The sequence below is a fragment of the Mobula birostris genome, chromosome 28, assembly GCF_030028105.1.
Source record: "Mobula birostris isolate sMobBir1 chromosome 28, sMobBir1.hap1, whole genome shotgun sequence".
NCBI classification, from domain to species: Eukaryota; Metazoa; Chordata; class Chondrichthyes; order Myliobatiformes; family Myliobatidae; genus Mobula; species Mobula birostris.
Genome location: NC_092397.1, coordinates 13,646,066 through 13,669,839, shown reverse-complemented (window position 1 = coordinate 13,669,839; position 23,774 = coordinate 13,646,066). Strand labels below are relative to the sequence as shown.

The following is a 23,774-nucleotide window of genomic DNA, read 5'->3' as shown; positions in this document are numbered from 1 at the left end:
AGTAATGACCCCCACACCCCCTTCAATATTCTCTACCCCTCTTTCCCTCCCTCCTTGCCTGCCCATCGCCTCCCTCTGGTGCTCCTCCCCACCTTTTTCCTTCGTCTACAGCCTTGTGTCTCTTTCCCAATCCGCTTCCCAGCTCTTTGCTTCATCCCTCCCCCTCCAGGTTTCACCTCCCACCTGACGTTACTCTCTCCCCTCCTCCGAACTTTTAGCTCTACTCCTCAGCTTTCTTTTCTCCAGTCGTGCCGGAGGGTCTCGGCCTGAAACATCGACTGTGCTTCTTTCCACAGGTGCTGCCTGGCCTGCTGAGCTCCTCTGGCATTTTGTGTCTGTTGATCAATTCACCTGCTAACTGGTACCCTTTGGAATGCGGGAGGGGACCCACTCGGCCACGGGGAGAACGTGCAACCTCCTTACAGAATGGCGGCGGGCATCGAACCCCGATCAGTGATGGTTGGCACTGCGAGGCGTTTGCACTGACCGCTACGCTTTGCGAGCACACCCGCAAGCTACCAGCCCTAAACTGCACGTCTGTGGAACGCGGAGCACCCAGAGCAAACCCACACGGTCACGGGGAGAACGTACAAACTCCTCACAGATGGTGGTGGAGATTGAACGCGGGCAGCTGCCACTGTAACAGCATTTCGCTGCTGCGCTAACAGAAGTTGGTGGGAGGAGACAACCAAGAGAGGGGAAATGAAAAGAATCCAGGCCAATTGTACAACGAACCGTATTGGAGTGACTGCCAGAACGTGACCAGTCGATCACGTGGTGAATCGACCGGGTCTTCTACGCGCTCCCACACTGGAAGCTGCCCAGCGACTAACACAAGCCAGTAGGGAAGTTAATTACACGCCTCTTTCGTCGTAACATCCATCACATAGCACTCACTGACAGTACCACCCGGGGTCAGTCGTTGGTGCTTACTCTGCCACTGGGGTCGCTGGGGGCTGGGCCTCCTCGTACTCCCCGACGACGGAGGGCTCAGCGGTTCCGGCTGCCCGTCCCCGCGCCTCCTCTAGCCGCTCCTCCTCCAGGTGCTCTGCGTTCAGCTTCTCACCCAGCTTCAGGCCCTTCTCGGTCAGAGTGAATCTGAGAGAGCCAGGGGAAAGGAAACCCACTTAGTCATGTGCAGAAACAGGCCCTTTAGTTCCACTTACCCAAACCGACCTTGCCCCGTGACCTTATCGGCCTCCGTTTGGCCTAAAACGTCCCCATCTCTGTACCTGACCAAATGTTTTTCTAATCACAGGTGTTGGAAAGCCAGAGTAACACACACACACACACACACACAAATGCTGGAGGAATTCAGCAGGCCAGGCAGCACCTATGGAAAAGAGTAAAGAGTCGATGTTTTGGGCTGAGAACCTTCATAGATCCTGACTTGCTGAGTTCCTCCAGCATTGTGTGTGCATGTTGTTTTTAAAATCGTTCTGTATGCACACCACCATCTGTGTGCAAAAACCTGTCTCTCAGATCCCCCCCGTGAGACTCGGTTCCGGGAGGGGCAGGGCTGGCCGCTCAATATTCCGGGGTTCGGTTGTTTTAGATGCGACAGAGTGGAAAGGATTAATGGGAGAGGGGTGGCGTTACTAGTCAGGGAAAATATCACGGCAGTGCCCAGTCAGGACAGACTGGAGAGCTCGTCTAAAGAGGCCTTGTGGGTAGGATTGAGGAATAAGAAAGGTATGACCACGTTAATGGGATTATATTATAGACCACCCAACAGTCTGCATTTTGCAAATTTGAGAGAGATCGCAGACCTCTGGAGGCTCGTGACTAGTGGCGTGCCACAGCGACCGGCGCTGGGTCTGTTGTTGTTTGTCATCTATATCAACGATCTGGATGATAATGTGGTTAACTGGATCAGCAAATTTGCACATGACACCAAGATTGGGGGTGTAGTAGACAGCGAGAAAGGCTACCATGGCTTGCAGAGGAATCAGGACCAGCTGGAAAAAAGGAGCTGAAATAAGGCAGATGGAATTTAATGCAGACAAGTGCAAGGTGGAGCACTTCAGGTGGGCCAACCAGGGTAGGTCATACACAGCGAGGAGCAGGGCTCTGATCACAGGCAGATAGGGTTGTAAAGAAAACTACCGGCACACTGGCCTTCATAAATCAATGCATCGAGTACAGGAGATGGGATGTTACGTTGAAGTTGTATAACATGTTGGTGAGGCCAAATTTGGAGTATTGTGTGCAGTTCTGGTCACTTACCTACAGGAAAGATGTAAGACCATAAGATAAAGGAGCAGAAGTCAGCCATTCAGCCCATCGAGTCTACTCTGCCATTTTATCATGAGCTGATCCATTCTCCCATTTAGTCCCATTCCCCCGCCTTCTCACCATAACCTTTGATGCCCTGGCTACTCAGATACCTATCAATCTCTGCCTTAGATACACCCAATGACTTGGCCTCCACTGCCACCCGTGGCAACAAATTCCATAGACTCACCATCCTCTGGCTAAAAAAAATAAGGTTGAAAGAGTGCAGAGAAAATTTACAAGGATGTTGCTGGGACCTGAGGACCTAATTGATAGGGAAAGGCTGAATTGGTTAGGACTTTAGAAGATTAAGGGGAGATTTGATAAAGGTACACAAAATTATGAAGGGTATAGGCCATTTTTCCCCCCACTGAGGTTGGGTGAGGTCATGGATTAAAGGTGAAAGGTGAAATGTTGAGGGGAACTACTTCACTCTGAGGGTAGAACCAGCTGCCAGTACAAGCGGAGGATTTCAACATTTAAGAGAAGTTTGGATGGGAGGGGTTGGAGGGCGATGAGACTAGGCAGATTAATGGTTCGGTATGGACTAGATGGGCCGAAAGGCCTGCACTGCAGTGTTTTAAGACCATGACCTCGTGCCTCTACCCTATGGCATTTTCACTGGCCCGGCTGCCCAGCTAGAAGAACATCTCTTGCCGCAAGTGACCTTAGCATTTCATAATTTCCTGTCAGAGTCACTGTAGGTACAGATACTGGTGTCACTTTATCTGTACAATCAGTCTATGTAAATGAGCTAAAAATGTAGATATTTTACAGAGACTGATTGTAGGAGTTAATCTTATGTACAGTATATAGGGCCACATTTGTACATCCTGTTTTATTCCGTTGTTTTTATATTTATTGTTATATTGATTGTTTCATTGTACTTTTTACACTGAATCGGATCTGGAGTAACAATCATCTTGTTCTCCTCTATACTGGTGTGCTGAAGAATAACCATAAACAATCTACCTCTCTACTACTTTGACGTACATGTGGAGTGGTCTGTTTGGGTGGCACGCAACCAAAACTTTCTCAACGTATCACAGAACACATGAAAATTTAGACTGCCCTGCCCTGGGGAGTACGATCGTGGGCCACCCACCTCACGATTTTATAAACCTCTATCGGGTCACCCTCAGCCTCCTTTGCTCCAGGGAAAACAGTCCCTTTGGCCTTCCACTCCCGGTAACATCCCTGTCAATCCGCCCGGTTTGCTGAGTCGCAGGAGGAAATGTCACCCATCGCTCTCCGCAGGGGGTACTGGGGCAGAGAGTGGGAGAGGGGGTATTCCCCTGCTCGAGGTCTAAACGGCCCGGATAGAGTGGATGAGGAAGGGACATTTCTATTAGTAGGAGAGTCTAGGATCTGAAAGCATAGCCTCAGAATAAAAGGACACCCCTTTAAAAATGGTGTAGGAGCCATGTATCTATTTGTCGTTTGAATTGCTTTCTGTGGGGTGTTTATTCTGGTAATCTGTTGGGGCGTGGTGGAAAGCAAATGAGACATATTCACACTTAGTTCAATTTAGCCCAGTAAACTACGGGGTGATTTTTTCTTGTTGACCGCTAATTTAGTTTGACCGCTTAGTTACAATATTGGAACGCTAACTTTGCTTGGATGCGTTAATTCGGCCGCTGATTTCGTTATTTTGCTAATTTAGGTTCGTTAGCTTTTTAAAAAGTAACTACAGGATTGCTTGTCTTTGTTGGTTTCATAATAAAGGATCGAACATCCCATTCTCGGCCCAAAACGTTGACCGTTTACTCTTTTCCACAGATGCTGCCTGGCCTGCTGAGTTCCTCCAGCACTTTGCGTGTGTTATGAGGAGGAACTTCTTCAGGTGGTGAATCTGTGGAATTTGTTGCCACAGATGATTGTGGGGGCCAAGTTGCTGGGTGAACTTAAGGCAAAGGTTGATAGATCCCCCACCCCCACCATCTAGACCATACTCTCTTCATCAGGAAGGAAGTACAGGAGCCTCGGGTCCCCCACCACCAGGCTCAGGAACAGTTATTACCCCTCAGCCATCAGGCTCCTGAACCAGTGTGGATAACTTCACTCACCTCACTGAACTGATTCCACAACCTACAGACTCACTTACAAGGCCTCTACAACCCATGTTCTCTGGATTATTTATTTACTTTCTCCTTGCACAATTTTTCCTCTTTTGCATATTGGTCGTCTTTGCTTTATATAGAGAATTTATCATAAACTTCTTTATTTTCCTGTGAATGCCCGCAAGAAAACTTGAGGGTGCCGCAGTAGTGTAGCGGTTAGCGTAACACTTGACAGCACCTGCGACCCGCGTTCAGTTCCTGTCGTTGTCTATGTGGAGTTCGTACACTCTCCCTGTGACCGTGTGTTTTCTCTAAGTGCTCCGGTTTCTTTGCACAATCCAACGACGTACGGATTAGTCACATGGGTGTCAGTGGGTGGCGCGTACGGATTAGTCACATGGGTGTCAGTGGGTGTCACGTATGGATTAGTCACATGGGTGTCAGTGGGTGGCATGTACGGATTAGTCACATGGGTGTCATTGGGTGGGGCGTACGGATTAGTCAAATGGGTGTCACGTACGGATTAGTCACGTGGGTGTCACGTACGGATTAGTCACGTGGGTGTCAGTGGGTGGCGCGTACGGATTAGTCACATGGGTGTCAGTGGGTGTCGCGTACGGATTAGTCACATGGGTGTCAGTGGGTGGCGCGTACGGATTAGTCACATGGGTGTCAGTGGGTGGGGCGTACGGATTAGTCACATGGGTGTCACGTACGGATTAGTCACATGGGTGTCAGTGGGTGTCACGTATGGATTAGTCACGTGGGTGTCAGTGGGTGGTGTGTACGGATTAGTCACATGGGTGTCAGTGGGTGGCGCCTACTTATTAGTCACATGGGTTTCAGTGGGTGTCACGTACGGATTAGTCACATGGGTGTCAGTGGGTGTCACGTACGGATTAGTCACATGGGTGTCAGTGGGTGGCGTGTACGGATTAGTCACATGGGTGTCAGTGGGCGGCGCGTACGGATTAGTCACATGGGTGTCAGTGGGTGGCGCCTACGTATTAGTCACATGGGTGTCAGTGGGTGTCACGTACGGATTAGTCACATGGGTGTCAGTGGGTGTCACGTACGGATTAGTCACATGGGTGTCAGTGGGTGTCGCGTACGGATTAGTCACAAGGGTGTCAGTGGGTGGCGCATACGGATTAGTCACATGGGTGTCAGTGGGTGGGGCGTACGGATTAGTCACATGGGTGTCACGTACGGATTAGTCACATGGGTGTCAGTGGGTGTCACGTATGGATTAGTCACGTGGGTGTCAGTGGGTGGCGTGTACGGATTAGTCACATGGGTGTCAGTGGGTGGCGCCTACTTATTAGTCACATGGGTTTCAGTGGGTGTCACGTACGGATTAGTCACATGGGTGTCAGTGGGTGTCACGTACGGATTAGTCACATGGGTGTCAGTGGGTGGCGTGTACGGATTAGTCACATGGGTGTCAGTGGGTGGCGCGTACGGATTAGTCACATGGGTGTCAGTGGGTGGCGCCTACGTATTAGTCACATGGGTGTCAGTGGGTGTCACGTACGGATTAGTCACATGGGTGTCAGTGGGTGTCACGTACACATTAGTCACATGGGTGTCAGTGGGTGGCACGTACGGATTAGTCACATGGGTGTCAGTGGGTGTGACGTATGGATTAGTCACATGGGTGTCATTGGGTGTCAAGTACGGATTAGTCACATGGGTGTCAGTGGGTGTGACGTACGGATTAGTCACATGGGTGTCATTGGGAGTCAAGTACGGATTAGTCACATGGGTGTCAGTGGGTGTGACGTACGGATTAGTCACATGGGTGTCATTGGGTGGTGCGTACGGATTAGTCACATGGGTGTCATTGGGTGGGGCGTACGGATTAGTCAGATGGGTGTCAGTGGGTGGCGTGTACGGATTAGTCACATGGGTGTCATTGGGTGGTGCGTACGGATTAGTCACATGGGTGTCAGTGGGTGGCGTGTACGGATTAGTCACATGGGTGTCAGTGGGTATCACGTACAGATTAGTCACTTGGGTGTCAGTGGGTGGCGCGTACCGATTAGTCACTTGGGTGTCAGTGGGTGGCGCGTACGGATTAGTCACGTGGGTGTCAGTGGGTGGCGCGTACGGATTAGTCACGTGGGTGTCAGTGGGTGGCGCGTACGGATTAGTCACGTGGGTGTCAGTGGGTGGCGTGTACGGATTAGTCACGTGGGTGTCAGTGGGTGGCGTGTACGGATTAGTCACGTGGGTGTCAGTGGGTGGCGTGTACTGATTAGTCACTTGGGTGTCAGTGGGTGGCGTGTACGGATTAGTCACATGGGTGTCAGTGGGTGGTGTGTACAGATTAGTCACATGGGTGTCAGTGGGTGGCACGTACGGATTAGTCACATAGGTGTCACGTACGGATTAGTCACATGGGTGTCAGTGGGTGTCGCGTACAGATTAGTCACATGGGTGTCAGTGGGTGTCACGTACGGATTAGTCACATGGGTGTCACGTACAGATTAGTCACATGGGTGTCAGTGGGTGTCAAGTACGGATTAGTTACATGGGTGTCAGTGGGTGTGACGTACGGATTAGTCACATGGGTGTCATTGGGTGGTGCATACGGATTAGTCACATGGGTGTCAGTGGGTGGGGCGTACGGATTAGTCAGATGGGTGTCAGTGGGTGGCGTGTACGGATTAGTCACATGGGTGTCATTGGGTGGTGCGTACTGATTAGTCACATGGGTGTCAGTGGGTGGCGTGTACGGATTAGTCACATGGGTGTCAGTGGGTGGCGTGTACGGATTAGTCACATGGGTGTCAGTGGGTGGCGTGTACGGATTAGTCACATGGGTGTCATTGGGTGGTGCGTACAGATTAGTCACATGGGTGTCAGTGGGTGGCGCGTATGGATTAGTCACATGGGTGTCAGTGGGTGGCAAGATTGGATTAGTCACATGGGTGTCAGTTGGTGGCATGATTGGATTAGTCACATGGGTGTCAGTGGGTGGCGCATTCGGATTAGTCACTTGGGTGTCACGTACGGATTAGTCACATGGGTGTCATTGGGTGGTGCGTATGTACGGATTAGTCACATGGGTGTCAGTGGGTATCACGTACAAATTAGTCACATGGGTGTCAGTGGGTGTCACGTACGGATTAGTCACTTGGGTGTCAGTGGGTGGCGTGTACGGATTAGTCACATGGGTGTCAGTGGGTGGCGCGTACGGATTAGTCACATGGGTGTCAGTGTGTGGCGCGTACGGATTAGTCACGTGGTGTCAGTGGGTGGCGTGTACGGATTAGTCACGTGGGTGTCAGTGGGTGGCGTGTACGGATTAGTCACATGGGTGTCAGTGGGTGGCGTGTACAGATTAGTCACTTGGGTGTCAGTGGGTGGCGTGTACGGATTAGTCACATGGGTGTTAGTGGGTGGTGTGTACGGATTAGTCACATGGGTGTCAGTGGGTGGCGCGTACGGATTAGTCACATGGGTGTCAGTGGGTGGGGCGTATGGATTAGTCACATGGGTGTCAGTGGGTGTCGCGTATGGATTAGTCACATGGGTGTCAGTTGGTGGTACGTATGGATTAGTCACATGGGTGTCAGTGGGTGGCGAATACGGATTAGTCACATGGGTGTCAGTGGGTGGCGTGTATGGATTAGTCAGATGGGAGTCCGTGGGTGGCGTGTACGGATTAGTCACGTGGGTGTTAGTGGGTGGCGTGTACGGATTAGTCACATGGGTGTCAGTGGGTGGCGCGTACGGTTTAGTCACATGGGTGTCAGTGGGTGGCGCGTACGGATTAGTCACGTGGGTGTCAGTGGGTGGCGTGTACGGATTAGTCACGTGGGTGTCAGTGGGTGTCGCGTATGGATTAGTCACATGGGTGTCAGTGGGTGGCGCGTATGGATTAGTCACATGGGTGTCAGTGGGTGGTGCGTATGGATTAGTCACATGGGTGTCAGTGGGTGGCGCGTACGGATTAGTCACATGGGTGTCAGTGGGTGGTACGTATGGATTAGTCACATGGGTGTCAGTGGGTGGTGCGTATGGATTAGTCACATGGGTGTCACTGGGTGGTACGTATGGATTAGTCACATGGGTGTCATGTACGGATTAGTTACATGGGTGTCAGTGGGTGGCACGGGGCCCGTTGGGTGGGTAGGGCATGTTACCCTGCTGTACCTCAAGATTAAAATGAATCTCAGGGTTGTATACAGTGACCTCAACACACTCTGATAATAAACTTACTTTGAACTTTGATCTTTTTCGATTTAGTCGGGGGTTAAGGGTTACAAGGAGAAGGTGCAAGATTGGTGTTGAAGGACAATCATCCTGGATCAAATGGCAGAACAGACTCAATGGGCCGAAGGGCCTAATTCTGTCTCTGTACTCATTGTCTCAAGGCCCAGGCAACCAAGTAAATAAAATCATATATTCCCCAACGGCTGGTATTGGAACAGCTCAGAGCACCGCAGAGGCTGGGGGCAGGAGGGAGAGAGGCTGGGGAAGGAGGGAGTGAGGCTGGGAGAAGGAGGGAGTGAGGCCGGGGGAAGGAGGGAGAGAGGCTGGGGGAAGGAGGGAGTGAGGCCGGGGGAAGGAGGGAGAGAGGCCGGGGGAAGGAGGGAGTGAGGCCGGGGGAAGGAGGGAGAGAGGCTGGGGGAAGGAGGGAGTGAGGCTGGGGGAAGGAGGGAGTGAGGCCAGGGGTAGGAGGGAGTGAGGCCGGGGGAAGGAGGGAGAGAGGCCGAGGGAAGGATGGAGTGAGGCCAGGGGAAAGAGGGAGTGAGGCTGGGGGAAGGAGGGAGAGAGGCTGAGGGAAGGAGGGAGAGAGGCCGGGGGAAGGAGGGAGTGAGGCTGGGGAAGGAGGGAGAGAGGCTGGGGAAGGAGGGAGAGAGGCTGGGAGAAGGAGGGAGAGAGGCTGGGGGAAGGAGGGAGTGAGGCTGGGGGAAGGAGGGAGAGAGGCCGGGGGAAGGCGGGAGTGAGGCTGGGGGAAGGAGGAGTGAGGCTGGGGGAAGGATGGAGTGAGGCTGGGGGAAGGAGGGAGTGAGGTTGGGGGAAGGAGGGAGAGAGGCTGGGGGAAGGAGGGAGTGAGGGAGGAAGGTTTGAAAACATATGGGATGGGGGAGGAAACCGGAGCACCTGGGGGAAACCCACGCAGTCACAACATGGGGTAGGGCGTGCAAACTCTCGGGAGAATGTGGCAGAGGGCAGGACCCTGAGCTGGGTAAGACACGGACAGGGGGGCAGTTTTGGGCCCGTTATGTTAAGAAAGGACGTGCTGGCATTGGAGAGGGCCCGGAGAAGGTTCACGACAATGCTCCCAGAGGGGGGGAGAGGGTGAAAGGGTTAATGCATAAGGAGCTCTGGGCCTCTACACGCCGGAGTTTACAAAAACTAGGGTGGGATCTCATTGAATCCTATTGAAGATTGAAAGGTCCAGATAGAGTGGGTGTGGAGAGGATGTTTCTTATAGTGGAGGAGTCTAGGATCAGAGTACAGGAGGATATTCCTTTAGAGCAGAAATCGAAGGCATCAAAGGTTGGTGGAGAAGGTAAAGGAGAATGGGGTTGGGAGGGAACAGACTGGATGGGCCAAATGGCCTGACTCTGCTCTGATATCTCGTAGTCTTCTGAGCAGGGTGGGCGAGCGCACCCCCAAATGCAATGCACCTCAGTGTTCACAGAGCATCTGCCCAGCGAGGGAGGAAACAGCTCCAACCCTCACCTCGCCACTGCCAGCTACCCACGTGGTCAGGCTTGGGGAGAAAAAAGGTCGTTTATTCATCGTGGGCTCCGTTCTTGATTACACATTCTCAGACAGTTACCGTGGAAACGCGGGGTCGCCCAAGGAGCAGGCTGACGGCAGGAACCCGTGACGGATTATCAAAGAGGCCCAGGCACAGGCTGCGGAGAGCCCTGGCATACACCCAGTGGCCAGTTTATTAGGCACACCTGTCTTGTTAATAAAAATATCCAGTCAGCCCACCACGTGGCAGTAGTTCAATGCATAAAAACAGGCAGGCACGTTCAACGGGTTTAGCTGCTGTTAGGATCAAACATCAGAATGGGGGAGGAAATGTGATCTGAGTGACTTTTGACGGTGGAACGATTGTCGGTACCAGACGGGGTGGTTTGAGTATCTCAGAAACTGCTGATCTCCTGGGATTTTCGTGCACAACAGTCTCTAGAGTTTACAGAGAATGGTGCAAAAAACAAAAAACATCCAGTGAGTGGCAGTTCTGTGGGTGAAGACACCTTGTTAATGGGAGAGGTGAGGAGAACGGCCAGACCGGTTCAAGCTGACAGGAAGGCGACAGTAACTCAAATAACCACCTGTTACAACAGCGGTGTGCGGAAGAGCATCTCTGAACACACAACCCGCCAGATCTCGAAGGGGATGGGCTACAGCAGCAGAAGACCACAGCAGGCTCACCTTCTGTACCTTATAAAGCGGCCACTGAGTGCATACGCCAAATAACTAACACAACAGTTCTGGTCCATCCAGGAACAGAAACATGACCTCTTCACCCTTCCTATGGAATTACCGAATCAAGCTAGACGATTATCGATGAAATATCCCAGCCCCACGGCCTCACTGAGACAATTATTACAGCATATAACGAAATAAACTATGGTATCCAGCATGTTCGTACATAGTTCTGGTTTCCCATGACAGGAAGGATGAGGAGGCTTTAAGAGAGGGCGCAGAAAAGGTTTACCAGGTAGCTTTCAACTTTTGGGAATATATGCCAGAAGGAAAGGTTCGTGAGGAGTTTGAGGAGATTTGGTTATGTCACCAAAGACTCCAGCAGGTTTCTACAGGTATACTGTGGCGAGCATTATGGACTGTAGTTTGATGGATTTTGGATTGGGGTCTCTTTGGGGGACTTCTGTTGGGGGGGGGTGTGGGTCGGTGCTTCTGTGGGTGCGGGGGGTGTCTATGCGTGAGGGAAGGAGGAGTGGGGTCTTCGATGTTTCTATCATTCATTCTACGGGGGGTTTCTTGTTTCGTGGTCGTTCCTGAAGAGTAAGAATTTCAGGTTGTGTACTGCACACACTTTCTGACATTAAATCGAGCCTTTGGTCGCATCACCATCTGGAGTGCAGGGGGCCCACTGCGCAGGATCGGAAAAAGCCGCAGACGGTCGTAAACTCAGCCAGCTCCATGGCGGGCACTAGCCTGCCGAGCATCGAGGGCATCTTCAAGGGGCGAAGCCTCAGAAAGGCAGCATCCATCATTAAGGACCCCCACCACCCAGGCCAGGCCCTCTTCTCATTGTTACCATCAGGGAGGAGGTACAGGAGCCTGAAGACACACATTCAGCAATTCAGGAAGAGCTCTGTCCCCTCCACCATCTGATTTCTGAGTGGTCCATTAACCCATGAACACTACCTTGCTATTTTTGCTCTATTTTGGCATTGATCATTTTATATGTTTCTTATGGTAGATTTTATGTTTTCTACTGTACTGCTTCCCGCCAAACAACACATTTCACGACATATGTCAGTGACAATAAACTGATTTTTGAAACTTGAGTTGTTTCCTCTGGAGATTCGAGGCCGAGGGGACCTTATTAAGATTACGAGAGGAGCAAGTAGAGAAGGCAGCCGCTACCTTTCTCCCAGGGCCAAAAAAAATCCGCTACGAAAGGGCAGGCATCGTACGAGTCAATTGCTACGTTTACACAGAGCGGAGGTTCTCGCACAGAGTTTGGTGGCTGGAATGTGCTGCCACAGAATGGAAGCAGACAGGAGAGGAATGTCTGAGAGGCTTTTAGACAGATGCGTGAACAGGCAGGGGATGGAAAGATATAGAGCATGGACGAGGAGACCTGCGGTTTATGGTTGGCACAGACACTACGGGCTAAAGGGCCTCATCCAGTACTTATTTAACACACTTAAACTTCCAAAGCATTTGACAGAGGTATTATTAAACGCACTGACAATGCAACCATTTCCTGTTTGACATGGGGCTGGTCATCTGCCAACGTCTGAGTGGGTATTTCTGCAAATCAGTGTATCTTGTGCACCCGGCAGAGCACCATTACTCCCTGTGTAGCGTGGGGGCAGAAACTGCAGGCAATCCACGCAAAGGAATGGACTTTCAGAGTCTCTGAGACACAGAGGGTCAGGGGGAGAGAGTGAGGGAGAGAGAAAAGACAAGGGGACGGGGGAGAGTGTGTTGGGAAAGGAGATGAGAATGGAGCCAGGACAGGGGGACAGGAATCGGGAAAATGGGATGGTTACTGGTTACACATGAGTGGGGACTGCGGAGGGGGGAATGGGGGTAGGCAGAAAGATGGAAGGGGAAGTGGAGAGAGAAAGGGGGGATGGGGAGAGGGGGAGCAGCAGGGGCAGGGGAGGGGGAGGGGGATGATGAGAGATGGGGTTGAGAGGGGGAGGGGGATGGAGGGGGAGGAGAGGAAGGGGAAGGGGGAGGTGGAGGTGGGAGGAGTGATGGATTAAGGAGGGGAGGGTTGGAGGCAAGTGAAGGGGGAATGAGGGAGGTGAAGGGGGAGGGGATGAAGGGGAGGGGAAAGGGGATGGAGGGGGAGGGGGAAGGAGATGGAGGGGGAGGGGGAAAGGGGATGGGGGGAGGGGAGGGGTCAGAGGGAGGTGGAGGTGGGAGGAGGGATGGGTTAGGAGGGTAGTGTTAGAGGCAAGTGAAGGGGGAATGAGGGAGGGTGAAGGGGAGGGGAAAGGAGAAGGGAGGAGGAGGGGGGTGACGGAGGGGGGAGAGGGAGGAAGGGGATGAAAAGGGGATGAGAGAGGGGTTGAGCAGGGGAAAAGGGGAGGGGGATGGAGGGGGAAGTGGTAGGGGAGGAAGGGGAGGGTTTGGAGGGAGGTAGAAGTGGGAGGGGAGGGTTGGCGGTAAGTGAAGGGGGAATGAGGGAGGGTGAAGGGGAGGGGGGAGGGAGGAGGGAGGAAGGGGGAGGGTATGAAGAGGGGGTGAGAGAGGGGAAAGGGGATGAGGGGTAGGGGAAAGGGAGTGGAGGGGAGGGAGTAAGGGGAGGGGTGTGGAGGGGAGGGGAGGGAAGGGGAAAGGGGGACGGGTCAGAGGGAGAGGGAGGTGGAGGTGGGAGGGGGGATGGGTTAGGAGAGGATTAGAAGTGAAGGGGGAATGAGGGAGGATGAAGGGGAGGGGAAAGGAGGAGGTAGGGGAGGAAGGGGGAAGGGTTGGAGGGAGGTGGAAGTGGGGGGATGGGTTAGGAGGGGAGGGTTGGAAGTGAAGGGGGAATGAAGGAGGGTGAAGGGGTGAAGGGGAGGGTGGAAGGGGAGAGGGAGAGGGAGGAAAGGGAGGGGAAGGCAGGAGGGGGTAAGGGGAGGAAGCAGGTTAAAGGGGAATGGGGAGAAGAAGGGGAGGGGGAGGAGGCTTGAGGGGAAGGGGAGGGGGAGAAAGGGTGAGAAGGGGGGTGAAGGGTGAGAGGTGAAGGAGGGGGAGAAGGGGAGGGGGTGAAGGGTGAGAGGGGGAGGGTGAGGAGAGGAGGAGGGGAGAGGAGGGGGAGAGGAGGGGGAGGGGAGAGGAGGGGGGAGAGGAGGGGGGAGGGGAGAGGAGGGGGAGAGGAGGGGGGAGAGGAGGGGGAGAGGAGAGGAGGGAGAGAGGAGGGGGGAGGGGAGGGGGAGAATGGGAGGTGGGAGAAGGGTGGAAGGGATGAGAAGGGGGAGGGGGTGAAGGGTGAGAGGGGAGGGGGAGAGGGGGAGAGGGAGAGGGGGAGGGGGAGAGGGGGGTGGGGGAGAGGGGGAGGGGGAGAGGGAGGGGGAGGAGAGGAGGAGGGGGAGGGGAGGAGAGGAGGAGGGGAGAGGAGGAGGGGAGAGGAGGAGGGAAGAGGAGGAGGGGGAGGGGGAGAAGGGTGGAAGGGATGAGAAGGGGGAGGGGGTGAAGAATGAGAAGGGGAGGAGGTGAAGGGTGAGAGGGGAGGGGTAAGGGGAGAGGGCGGGGAAAGGAGGAGGGGGAGGGGGAGGGGAGGAGGAGGAGAGAATGGGAGTGTGAGGAAGGGGAGGAGGGAGGAGGGAGGAGGGAAGGAGGGAGGAGACATGGAATGGGGGTGGGAGCAGGGGCATGTTGAAAGGAGAGGGAGCAGGGTACATGGAGGTGGGGAGGGGGAGTGGGCAAGTAGGAAGGGAAGGGAAGAGGGAGAGGGTCAAGGGCTTGGAGGGTTGAGGGAGGAAAGCAAGGCGTCATAGACGGGGAGAGAGGTGGGTGAGGGGGAAGGGGTCGGCAAGAGAGCGGGACGGATTGGGTAGAGAAGGGTAGAAGGTGACAGGGAGAGGAGGGGAGAGAGGGGAACAGAATAAGAGGGCACATGGAGAAAGATGTGGAGGAGAGTGAAGAAATGGAAGGGTTGTTTCGGAAGGGACACCAAAGGTGAGGCTGGAGCTGGGGACGAGAAACCTTACAGCACTGTCGAAGTGACAAAGAGAATCAGACCGCAAGGACGAGGAGTATAAAAAATTGATGGAGCCAGAGGTCAGAACATAATGAACCGGAATCGAAGAGGAATAATTGTTGTCCGACACATTCAGGATGTGTCACAACCGCTTGCGTGCTGCACCTTGTCCTACCTGGCGGGGAAACCGGTCTTTATCACGAGGTCCTTCTGGATTAGGGCGCTGATTGACGACCATGCATTGTACCGGTAGCTTGCTTTAAACTGTTTAAAAAAAAAACAGCTTACAAGCAAGGGACAGACAGAACTGGCGGAAGACTTGTTAAACCGAGGATGAGGGCGGGGGACCGGCCGTGACAATGCCTTTGGTCCCACGAGTCCTGGAGCCAAAGGGAAATCCCGCCGTTGTGCTTCAGAGGAAGGACCCTGGCCCCCTGCGTCAGGCGGAGGGGTCCAGTCTTGGCGGGGGGGGGGGGGGGGAGTTGGGGAGATGTGAGCGAGCGTAAACGTCCCTTGTGTGTGTCTGTGCATCTCACCTCACCACCAGGACACAGGTTAGCATGACGACCTCTGTAAGGAGTCTGAACGTTCCCCCCCCCACCCCGTGAAAAGCATACGGCTTTCCCCCGGTTTCCTTCCACAATGCAAAGGCCTGCTGTGTAGGTTAACTGGTCATTGTAAAAGTGCCCCGTGATTAGGCTAGGACTGAATCGGAGGACTGCCGGACGGCAAGGCTCGAAGGGCCCATTCCACGCTGTATCCCAAAGTAAAATCAGGAAGGAGGCGTCGCTACGTTGGCGATACTTGAGGGCTGCCCCCAGCACATCCTTCGGTCGTTTTGGCTGTTTAACGCAAGCGGCGCATTTCGCCGCATGTTAAAAGCGTACGCATGGTACATAAATCTGGATCAGAGTGTGAGGACCCTCACACAACATTTTAGGAACAGCTTCTCCCCCCACCCCCCGCCGTCAGATCTCTGTACGGCCCAAGAACCCATGAACGACCTCATCGTTCTTGCACAATTTACCAAGGTAAGGGTGCACCGTTCTGCACAGACGCCAAAAAAAGGCTCCTGTGAATTTCTACAGACGCACCGCGGAGGGGCACTCGGGCTGGTTGCATCGTTGCCTGGTGTGGCAGCTCCAATGCACAGCAGCGCAGGGGGGTTGTAGACACAGCCGGCTCCATCACGGGCTCAACCTCCCCACCGCCGAGGGCATCTTCGAGGGACGGGGCAACCAAAACTACGGACCCCACCGCCCGCGTCATGCCCTCTTCTCAATGCTACCATCGGTGAGGAGGCGCAGCAGCCCGACTCGACGTTTTAAGAACAGCTCCTTCCTCTCCGCCATCAGATCCCTGAATGGTCCATGAACCCATGAACGCGGCCTCACTATTCCTCTGTGGCGCTGTGTCAGCTTTCCATTTAACTTGCCGCTCTTTGTTAACGTCCAGCACTGTGCTGCTGTGAGATTTCACGACCACCGGCAGCGACTCCGATTCTGGAAACGCGTTAAGGGCGGGCAGGAGGGGTGTGAGTGGGAGGTGCTGCGGTAACGCCGGGGAGCGGGGGGGGGGGGGGGTTCGATGCGACTCACGTGAGTGAAAGATATCCTGCACAGGGGCTGGGCTTTCCTCTGCAGTTCTCCCTTCGTCATGAAACCTCGGTAACCTGGCTTCTACACGGATCAGGACAGAGAGAGAGAGAGAGAGCAGCTCGTGGTCAGGCAGATTCAGACACGGTTCAGAGTCACACAGCTACACAGCAATGCAATGCACTCAGGCTGTTTGGCCCCTCTACTACCTGCCAGTGGTTCCACTCCACACACAAGTCCTTCTAGCCCTCGCCATCACACCTTTCACTGGAAAACTCTCCAGCCTCTCATGCCCCCTCTACTGCACCGTGATGAGGCCACTCACAGGTCGGAGGACCAACATCTCACTCCATCAGGGTAGTCCCCAACCTGACGACATGAACATCGATTCCCCTAACTTCCCGTAATTTCTCCCTCCTCCCCGTCTCCTTTTCCAACTCTCATTCTGGCTCCCCCCCTTTCCCTTTCTCTTGTCCTCATCTGCCATCACCTCCCTCTGGTGCCCCTCCTCCTTCCCTTGGTCCACTCTCCTCTCCTATCAGATGCCTTCTTCTTCTTCAGCCCTCTTCCTTTTCCACCAATCACCTCCCAGCTTCTCACACCATCTCCCCTCGCCCACCCGGCCTCACCTACCACCTGCCAGCTTGTACTATGCCCCCCCACCTTCTTATTTTAGCTTCTGCCCCCTTCCTTCCCAGTCCTGAAACGTTGACTATTTATCCCCACCCATGGATGCTGCCCGACCTGCTGAATTCCTCCAGCATTTTGCATGTCGCTCCCCTTACTCCAAACACCCATCCTGTGTGCTTTGCCATTAACACAGAGACTATACAGCACAGAAGTAGGCCACTCGGCCCAATCCATCCATGCTGACCAAAGTGCCTATCTCAATTAGTCCCATGCTTGCTTTTGGCCCAGATCCCTCTCAACCAGGGGTTCCCAACAATTTTTATGCCATGGACCAATACCATTAAGCAAAGAGTCTGTAGACCCCAGATTGGGAACTCCTGGTCTAAACCTTTCTTATCCATGTCCCTGCCCAAGTGCCTTCTCCAGCAATCTTCTGGCAACTCATTCCACGTACCCACCAAAAGTTGCCATTTTCTATCTCCGCCCTATAGTTTTGGACTCCCCTGCCTTGGGGGAAAGAGCGTGACGCTCCACCTGACCTGCGCCCCTTGCGGTTTTATAACCCTGCATCAAGCCAGGCCTCAGCGACACTGTGCACGCGAGCCTCCTCACTTGCCTTGGCCTCCCTGTAGAAGGTCAGAAGGAGCGCGTACCCGCCAGAGCGCTTCTGCGGCTTGTAGTCTTGCTCCTCGCGGTTCTCCGGTCGCCTCCTTTTCTGCAAGGGCAGAGAACGGGTGAGGGTCAGCGGACAGTACTGAGCGGCCACCTCCCCAACTCCTCGGTCCCCTTGTATCGGAAACACAAGAGATCTCGCGGATGCTGGAAATCTTGAATGACACGCACAAAGTGGGCACCGTGGTACCGTAGCTCGGGGGTCGGGCGGGGGGTGGGGGGCGTACCGGAATTCCAAGTTCAGTTCAGGCACCATAGTATCCTCCCTGGGGGGAATGCGTGGTCTTTCTCCAGGTCCTCCATTCTTCTCCACAGTCCAAGGACAACCCAGAAGTGTTAACTGGTCATAGAACCATATAACACTACAGCATAGAAACAGGCCTTTTGGCCCTTCTTGGCTGTGCCGAACCATTTTTCTGCCTAGTCCCACTGACCTGCACCCGAACCATATCCCTCCATACACCTCTCATCCATGTACCTGTCCAAGTTTTTCTTCAGTGTTAAAAGTGAGCCCGCGTTTACCACTTCATCTGGCAGCTCATTCCATACTCCCACCACTCTCTGTGTGAAGAAGCCCCTCCTAATGTTCCATTTAAACTTTTCCCCCCTCACCCTTAACCCATGTCCTCTGGTTTTTTTCTCCCCTTGCCTCAGTGGAGAAAGCCTGCTTGCATTCACTCTATCTATACCCATCATAATTTTATATAGCTCTATCAAATCTCCCCTCATTCTTCTACGCTCCAGGGAATAAAGTCTTAACCTATTCAACCTTTCTCTGTAACTCAGTTTCTCAAGTCCCGGCAACATCGTTGTAAGCCTTCTCTGCACTCTTTCAACCTTATTTATATCCTTCTTGTAATTTGGTGACCAAAACTGAACACAATACTCCAGATTCGGCCTCACCAATGCCTTATACAACCTCATCATAACATTCCAGCTCTTATACTCAATACTTCGATTAATAAAGGCCAATGTACCAAAAGCTCTCTTTACGACCCTATCTACTTGCCACTTTTAGGGAATTTTGTATCTGTGTTCCCAGATTCCTCTGTTCTACAGAACTCCTCAATGCCCTACCATTTACCTTGTGTGTTCTACCTTGGTTTGTCCTTCCAAAGTGCAATACCTCACACTTGTCTGTATTAAACTCCATCTGCCATTTTTCAGCCATTTTTCCAGCTGGTCCAAGTCCCTCTGCAAGCTTTGAAAACCTTCCTCACTGTCCACTACACCTCCAATCTTTGTTCATCAGCAAATTTGCTGATCCAATTTACCACATTATCATCCAGATCATTGATATAGATGACAAATAACAATGGACCCAGCACTGACCCCTGTGGCATTGTAAACTGCCCCGTGATTAGGTTAGGGTTAATCGGGTCTGTCAGGGATCGAAGGGGTGGCGTGGCTCGGAGGGCCAGAAAGGCCTACTTCGCACCGTATTGCTACATAAACACATAAAATTCTCGAGGAACCCAGTGAACAGCTACGGAGGGGAATGAACAGGTGACATTCAGAGCCAAGACCCTTCTATAGGACTGGAAAGGAAGGGGGCTGAAGCCAGAATAAGAGGGTGGGGGCAGGGGAAGGAGTACAGTGGCAGGTGGGTGGGGGCGCCGAAGAGGGGAGTGAGAAGCTGGGAGATGGAAGGAGGAGGAATCTGAGAGGAGAGTGGACCATGGGAGGAAGGGAAGGAGGAGGGGCACCAGAGGGAGGTGATGGGTAGGCAAGAAGGAGAAAAGCTAGAATGGGAAATGGAAAAATTACTGGAAGTTAGAGAAATCTACGTTCGTGCGTCATGTTGGAGACTACTCAGACGGAATCCTCCAACCTGAGTTTGGCCTCATTGTGGCCGAGGACAGACATGTCAGAATGGAAGTTGGAAGCCAAAGTGAAATGGGGAGGGTGGGAAGAGCAGGCGATCGAGCCTCTTGCACCGGATGGAGTGAAGGTGCTCGACCAAGCGGTCCCCCCGTCTGCGTCTGGTCTCAGTGATGTAGACGAAGCCCCAATGGAAACACCAGATATAGAAGATGACACCGAAAGATGACTCTCCATCGATGCTGCCTGGCTTGCTGATGTTTCTCCAGAAGTTAGTGTGTGCTGCTCCTGCTATATCAGTCACTGGAGCGGGAACGGTCACCCGATCATTACAACACCCGACAATCGTGCAAGATCTCGCCAACCTCCGGCACCTCCTTCGAGCAAGAGAGCACGCCTACACCGATCGCCCCTCTGGCCAGGCCAGCCCACGCACTCACTGAAGGGGAGGGTCTCTGGTCTGCTGGGTCCTCTTCCTCGGACACGCTCTCCGCCGCCCAGCAGCTCGCCACCTTCGTGGGTGACTCAACGCTCGGTGTCCTCTTCCTCTGAGCCCACGCTGTGTTCATGGGAACTGGGGCACAGGCGTAATGGATGGGAACGTCTCTACCTGGAACCAAGCAGACCAGAACTCTTTGTCGCTCGTACATTGCAATAACTTTTGATTTGACTCACCACACCTCTTAGTCTCTGCGTACACGTTCAATAATTTCCACATCTCCTTTCAGAGTTGCAGCTCAGTAAAACCCTGTCTAGACCACACTTGGAATACTGTGTTCAGTTCTGGTCTCCTCATTATAGGAAGGATGTGGAAGCTTTAGAGAGGGTGCAGAGGAGATTTAACAGGAAGCTGCCTGGATTAGAGGGCGTGTCTTATGAGAAAAGGCTGAGTGAGCTAGGGTTTTTCTCTTTGGAGCGAGGGAGGGTGAGAGGGCAGTTGATAGAGGGGTATACGGTGAACAGCTTCCTATGGTTGTCATAGCCGGGGGTGGTAGTGGGGATAAGCTCCCACTACCTATAAAGTGCTCCAAATGGCATGTGTCTCTAACAGCCTCTGACAACCAAGTCCAACTCTTACCCTTTGCACGTGGCTTAGCTACTAGGCCCGGCGGAACAGTTTCTACTGACAAGAGAAGGGGCAAAGGCACCTCGAAACCAGTTGCTTTGGGCAGGTGGGGCTCATCAGCCTTGGACGGCAGCCCGCCTAGGAGAAGGAAAACTCTGATATTAAACCTCTGCTGCCTTGTGGCCGTACCCATCCATGGGAGAGGCTTCGGGAGTAAATCCGGAGCCGGGGTCCCTAAGGCGGTCTGATGTTGTTTACAACTTCCCTCTGGCAATCTCTGCGACGACACTGGTGCCAAGCTCTACTGAGATGCAGTGAGGAACAGGCCCTTCCGGCCCTTCAAGCCGAGCACCTGTGATCTAGCCCTAACCTAGGCCACGGGGCAGTTTACAACGATCTATTAACCTACCAACCGGCACGTCATTGGACTGTGGGAGGAAACCAGAGCACCCGGGGGAAACCCAAGCGGTCACGGGTCTGAACGTACAAACTCCTTACGGGCAGCGGCGGGAATTGAACCCGGGTTGCCGGTACTGAGCTGACCGTGCTGCTCCACTTTACAGCCGCCAATTAAGCCACAGCCTTCGGGAGGTGGAGGAAACATCCTGATGCTCAATGGGTAGGGTGCCTGTATCATAGCCTCTGGAGACCCGGGGGGGGGGGGGTTTCGAACCCAACCTCTGGCGCTATGATCGGGGGGGGGGGCTTTGGTGGGTTAATTGCCCCTCCCTCCCCATCAGTCAGTCCAATAGTATCTGGGGGTAGGCGGTGGGAATGTGGGGAGAATAAAACAAAATTGGTGCTAATGGGTGGCTGACGGTCACCACGGATTCAGTGAGCCAGAAGACCCGTCTCTGTGTCTCCCTATTGAAACCCACGTGCCGGAGGCTGGGATCGAATCCAGGTCACTGAAGACGTGAGACAGCACTGGGAGGTGTCACCCCCAAATCCTGGGGTGCAATGGATACACCCACAAAGTAGTGGAGGAACCCAGTAGGTCAGGCAGCACCGGTGGAGGGGCCGAGACCCTTCACCAGGAAGTGGAAAGGAAGGGGGTGAACATTGTTGGAAAGATATTATAAGATACTTCAAGACCCCATATCAGGAAAAATATAAAGATACAAACGTGACATGTTGGAGAAGGTGCGGCTCCAAGGAGGCAAATCATTTTCATATTTTCTGGGATTGCCCTAAATTAAGTTTATATTGGAAAGGTATTCATAGAACATTAGTTAAGGTACTTAAGACCCAGATACCTCTGGACTTTGAGACGCTCTATTTGGGGCATGTATTGTTTCTTGAACAGAAGAAAGATATAAAGTTGCTGCAGGCCCTTTTAGTGGCAAGTAAGAAATCAATCACTAGAAAGTGGCTAAATCCAATACCACCTACATTAGAAGATTGGCACGAAATTTTCTTGGAAATATTTAAAATGGAAAAGATGACTTACTCCCTGAGAACTCAAAAAGAAAAATTTTATCAAACTTGGAATAAATGGATTGAATATATAACCCCAAAGTGAGCAGACCTTAGATGACTCTCCTAATGATTTATACTGCTCTCCTCATCAACACAGTAATATTGCTAACGTAAGTACCCCTGGTCCAAATGTTTACTGTTTTTTTCTTTTTTTGGAAAACGGAGAATTAACACAAGTAAAGGGAAAGATTTGGGAAAGGAAAAAAAAATGATAAAATTAAGTAAATAAGTACATAGGGATTGGATAATTATGTTTGGGGGTAGGAGCAAACATGAACGAGTTAGGATATAAACACCTACAATGGTAGTTACATAGGCTTACATATAATATTTCGGACCAGAAAGAAATGGTCCAGAAGAGATATATATGGAAATTATTATTAATCCACTATTATTATTATTTTTCTTAACAACTAATATCATTACTAAGCCTAATAGAGTAGAATTACAACTGCACATAATTATCTATTTAAGTGCCTAATTACATTTTATGTCATCTCAATGTGTACTTAGGAATGTATAGATAATTATAGATTTATACATATATAAAAAAATGGAAAAGGTTATACATGTCAAAAAAGTTCATGATACTTGCAAATTCCTTATCCAAATAAAAATAAAAAATTTTAAAAAAAGGAAAGGAAGGGGGCAGAAGCTAGAATAAAGGGAGGGAGTGCTAGGTGAGAGAAGGTGGTGAGAGGGGGAGATGAAGAGAGAAGCTAGGAGGTGAAGAAGGGGACAGTGACCACTGACATCAGCTGCATGTTGGAATAGTTGGATCATCTCTTTCTCCAAAGGCGACCCTTACAGAGTCCTACAACACAGAAACCAGCCCTTCAACACCGACCATTGAGCACCCATTTCCCCAAACCCATTTCTTCACCCAGATTCTATGATTCTCCCGCTAACTAGCAGCTAATTAATAAAGCTCTCAGTGATTCAGGGATGTGGGGAGAAAACCGGAGGGAACCCATGGAAACTCACACGGTCACAGGGGAGGACTGGCACACTCCACGCAGACAGCATCGGAGGGCGGGATCGAATCCGGGGCCTCTGGTGCCCAGAGACGGTGGCTCTGCCCGCTGCGCTTCATTCTCAACGGGTTATCGGGCTTGTCAATCGCAATTCATGCTGGTCACGGGGCGTGCTCCAGGTCAACCGCGGATCTGCAGATGTGCCCCTGCTGACCTCCAATCAACACGCTAAGCGTGACGGCTATTACGGAGCCAGCGACCCAGGTTCAATTCCCGCCACTGTCTGTGAAACCCCTGACCACCCGGGTTTCCTCTCATCTCCTCCCACAATCCAAAGACCTGTAGGTTAGGGCTAGTGAGTTGTGGGCGTGCTATGTTGGCGCCAGAAGCGTGGCGACATTTGCTGGCTGCCCCCAGCGCATATTCAGACTGTTTGTCGTTCACTTTTATGTTTCGATGTACATTGTGAAAAATAAAGCTCATCTTAAAAACAGAGCTAATCTTTCTATTTTCAACAGGACCTAGTTCTCACCTCTGCGTCTGACACTAATCCATCTTGTATTCCTGAGCTTACACGCACCCATGAAGGCAAACGTCCCACATGTCATAGGAAAGCACATGCTCCAGCACACACTCCTGCCCTCTTTGCCTCCCTTCATGTTGTTGCGCACACAAAGTCTTAGCTGAGAGACACAGCTGGTAGATATGAGGCAAGCTCTCTATTCGACAAAATGACACATCGCGGGCATCATATTCAGACCCTTTCGGAGGAAGAGGCCTGCTCGACCCAACGCTACACGACACTTTATGTGCTAAAGATCAAAGGACAATTCCATATTT

The 23,774-nt window shown here is 52.4% G+C and overlaps 1 protein-coding gene across 2 annotated transcripts in view; it reads right to left on the bottom strand.

Annotated features, from left to right (window-relative positions):
- Nucleotides 1–914: 914 nt before the first annotated feature.
- The window catches only part of LOC140189009 (crossover junction endonuclease MUS81-like), a 35,319-nt gene continuing 12,459 nt past the window's right edge, over nucleotides 915–23,774 (bottom strand). For both annotated transcript variants that reach the window (XM_072245680.1, XM_072245681.1), the window contains exons 4-8: nucleotides 19,856–20,025; nucleotides 17,539–17,637; nucleotides 16,296–16,376; nucleotides 14,873–14,961; nucleotides 915–1,098 (exon numbers count right to left, since the gene is read on the bottom strand). In XM_072245680.1, coding sequence (XP_072101781.1) covers nucleotides 930–1,098; nucleotides 14,873–14,961; nucleotides 16,296–16,376; nucleotides 17,539–17,637; nucleotides 19,856–20,025 — 608 coding nt within the window. In that variant the 3' untranslated portion in view covers nucleotides 915–929. The remainder of the gene's footprint in view (nucleotides 1,099–14,872; nucleotides 14,962–16,295; nucleotides 16,377–17,538; nucleotides 17,638–19,855; nucleotides 20,026–23,774) is intronic.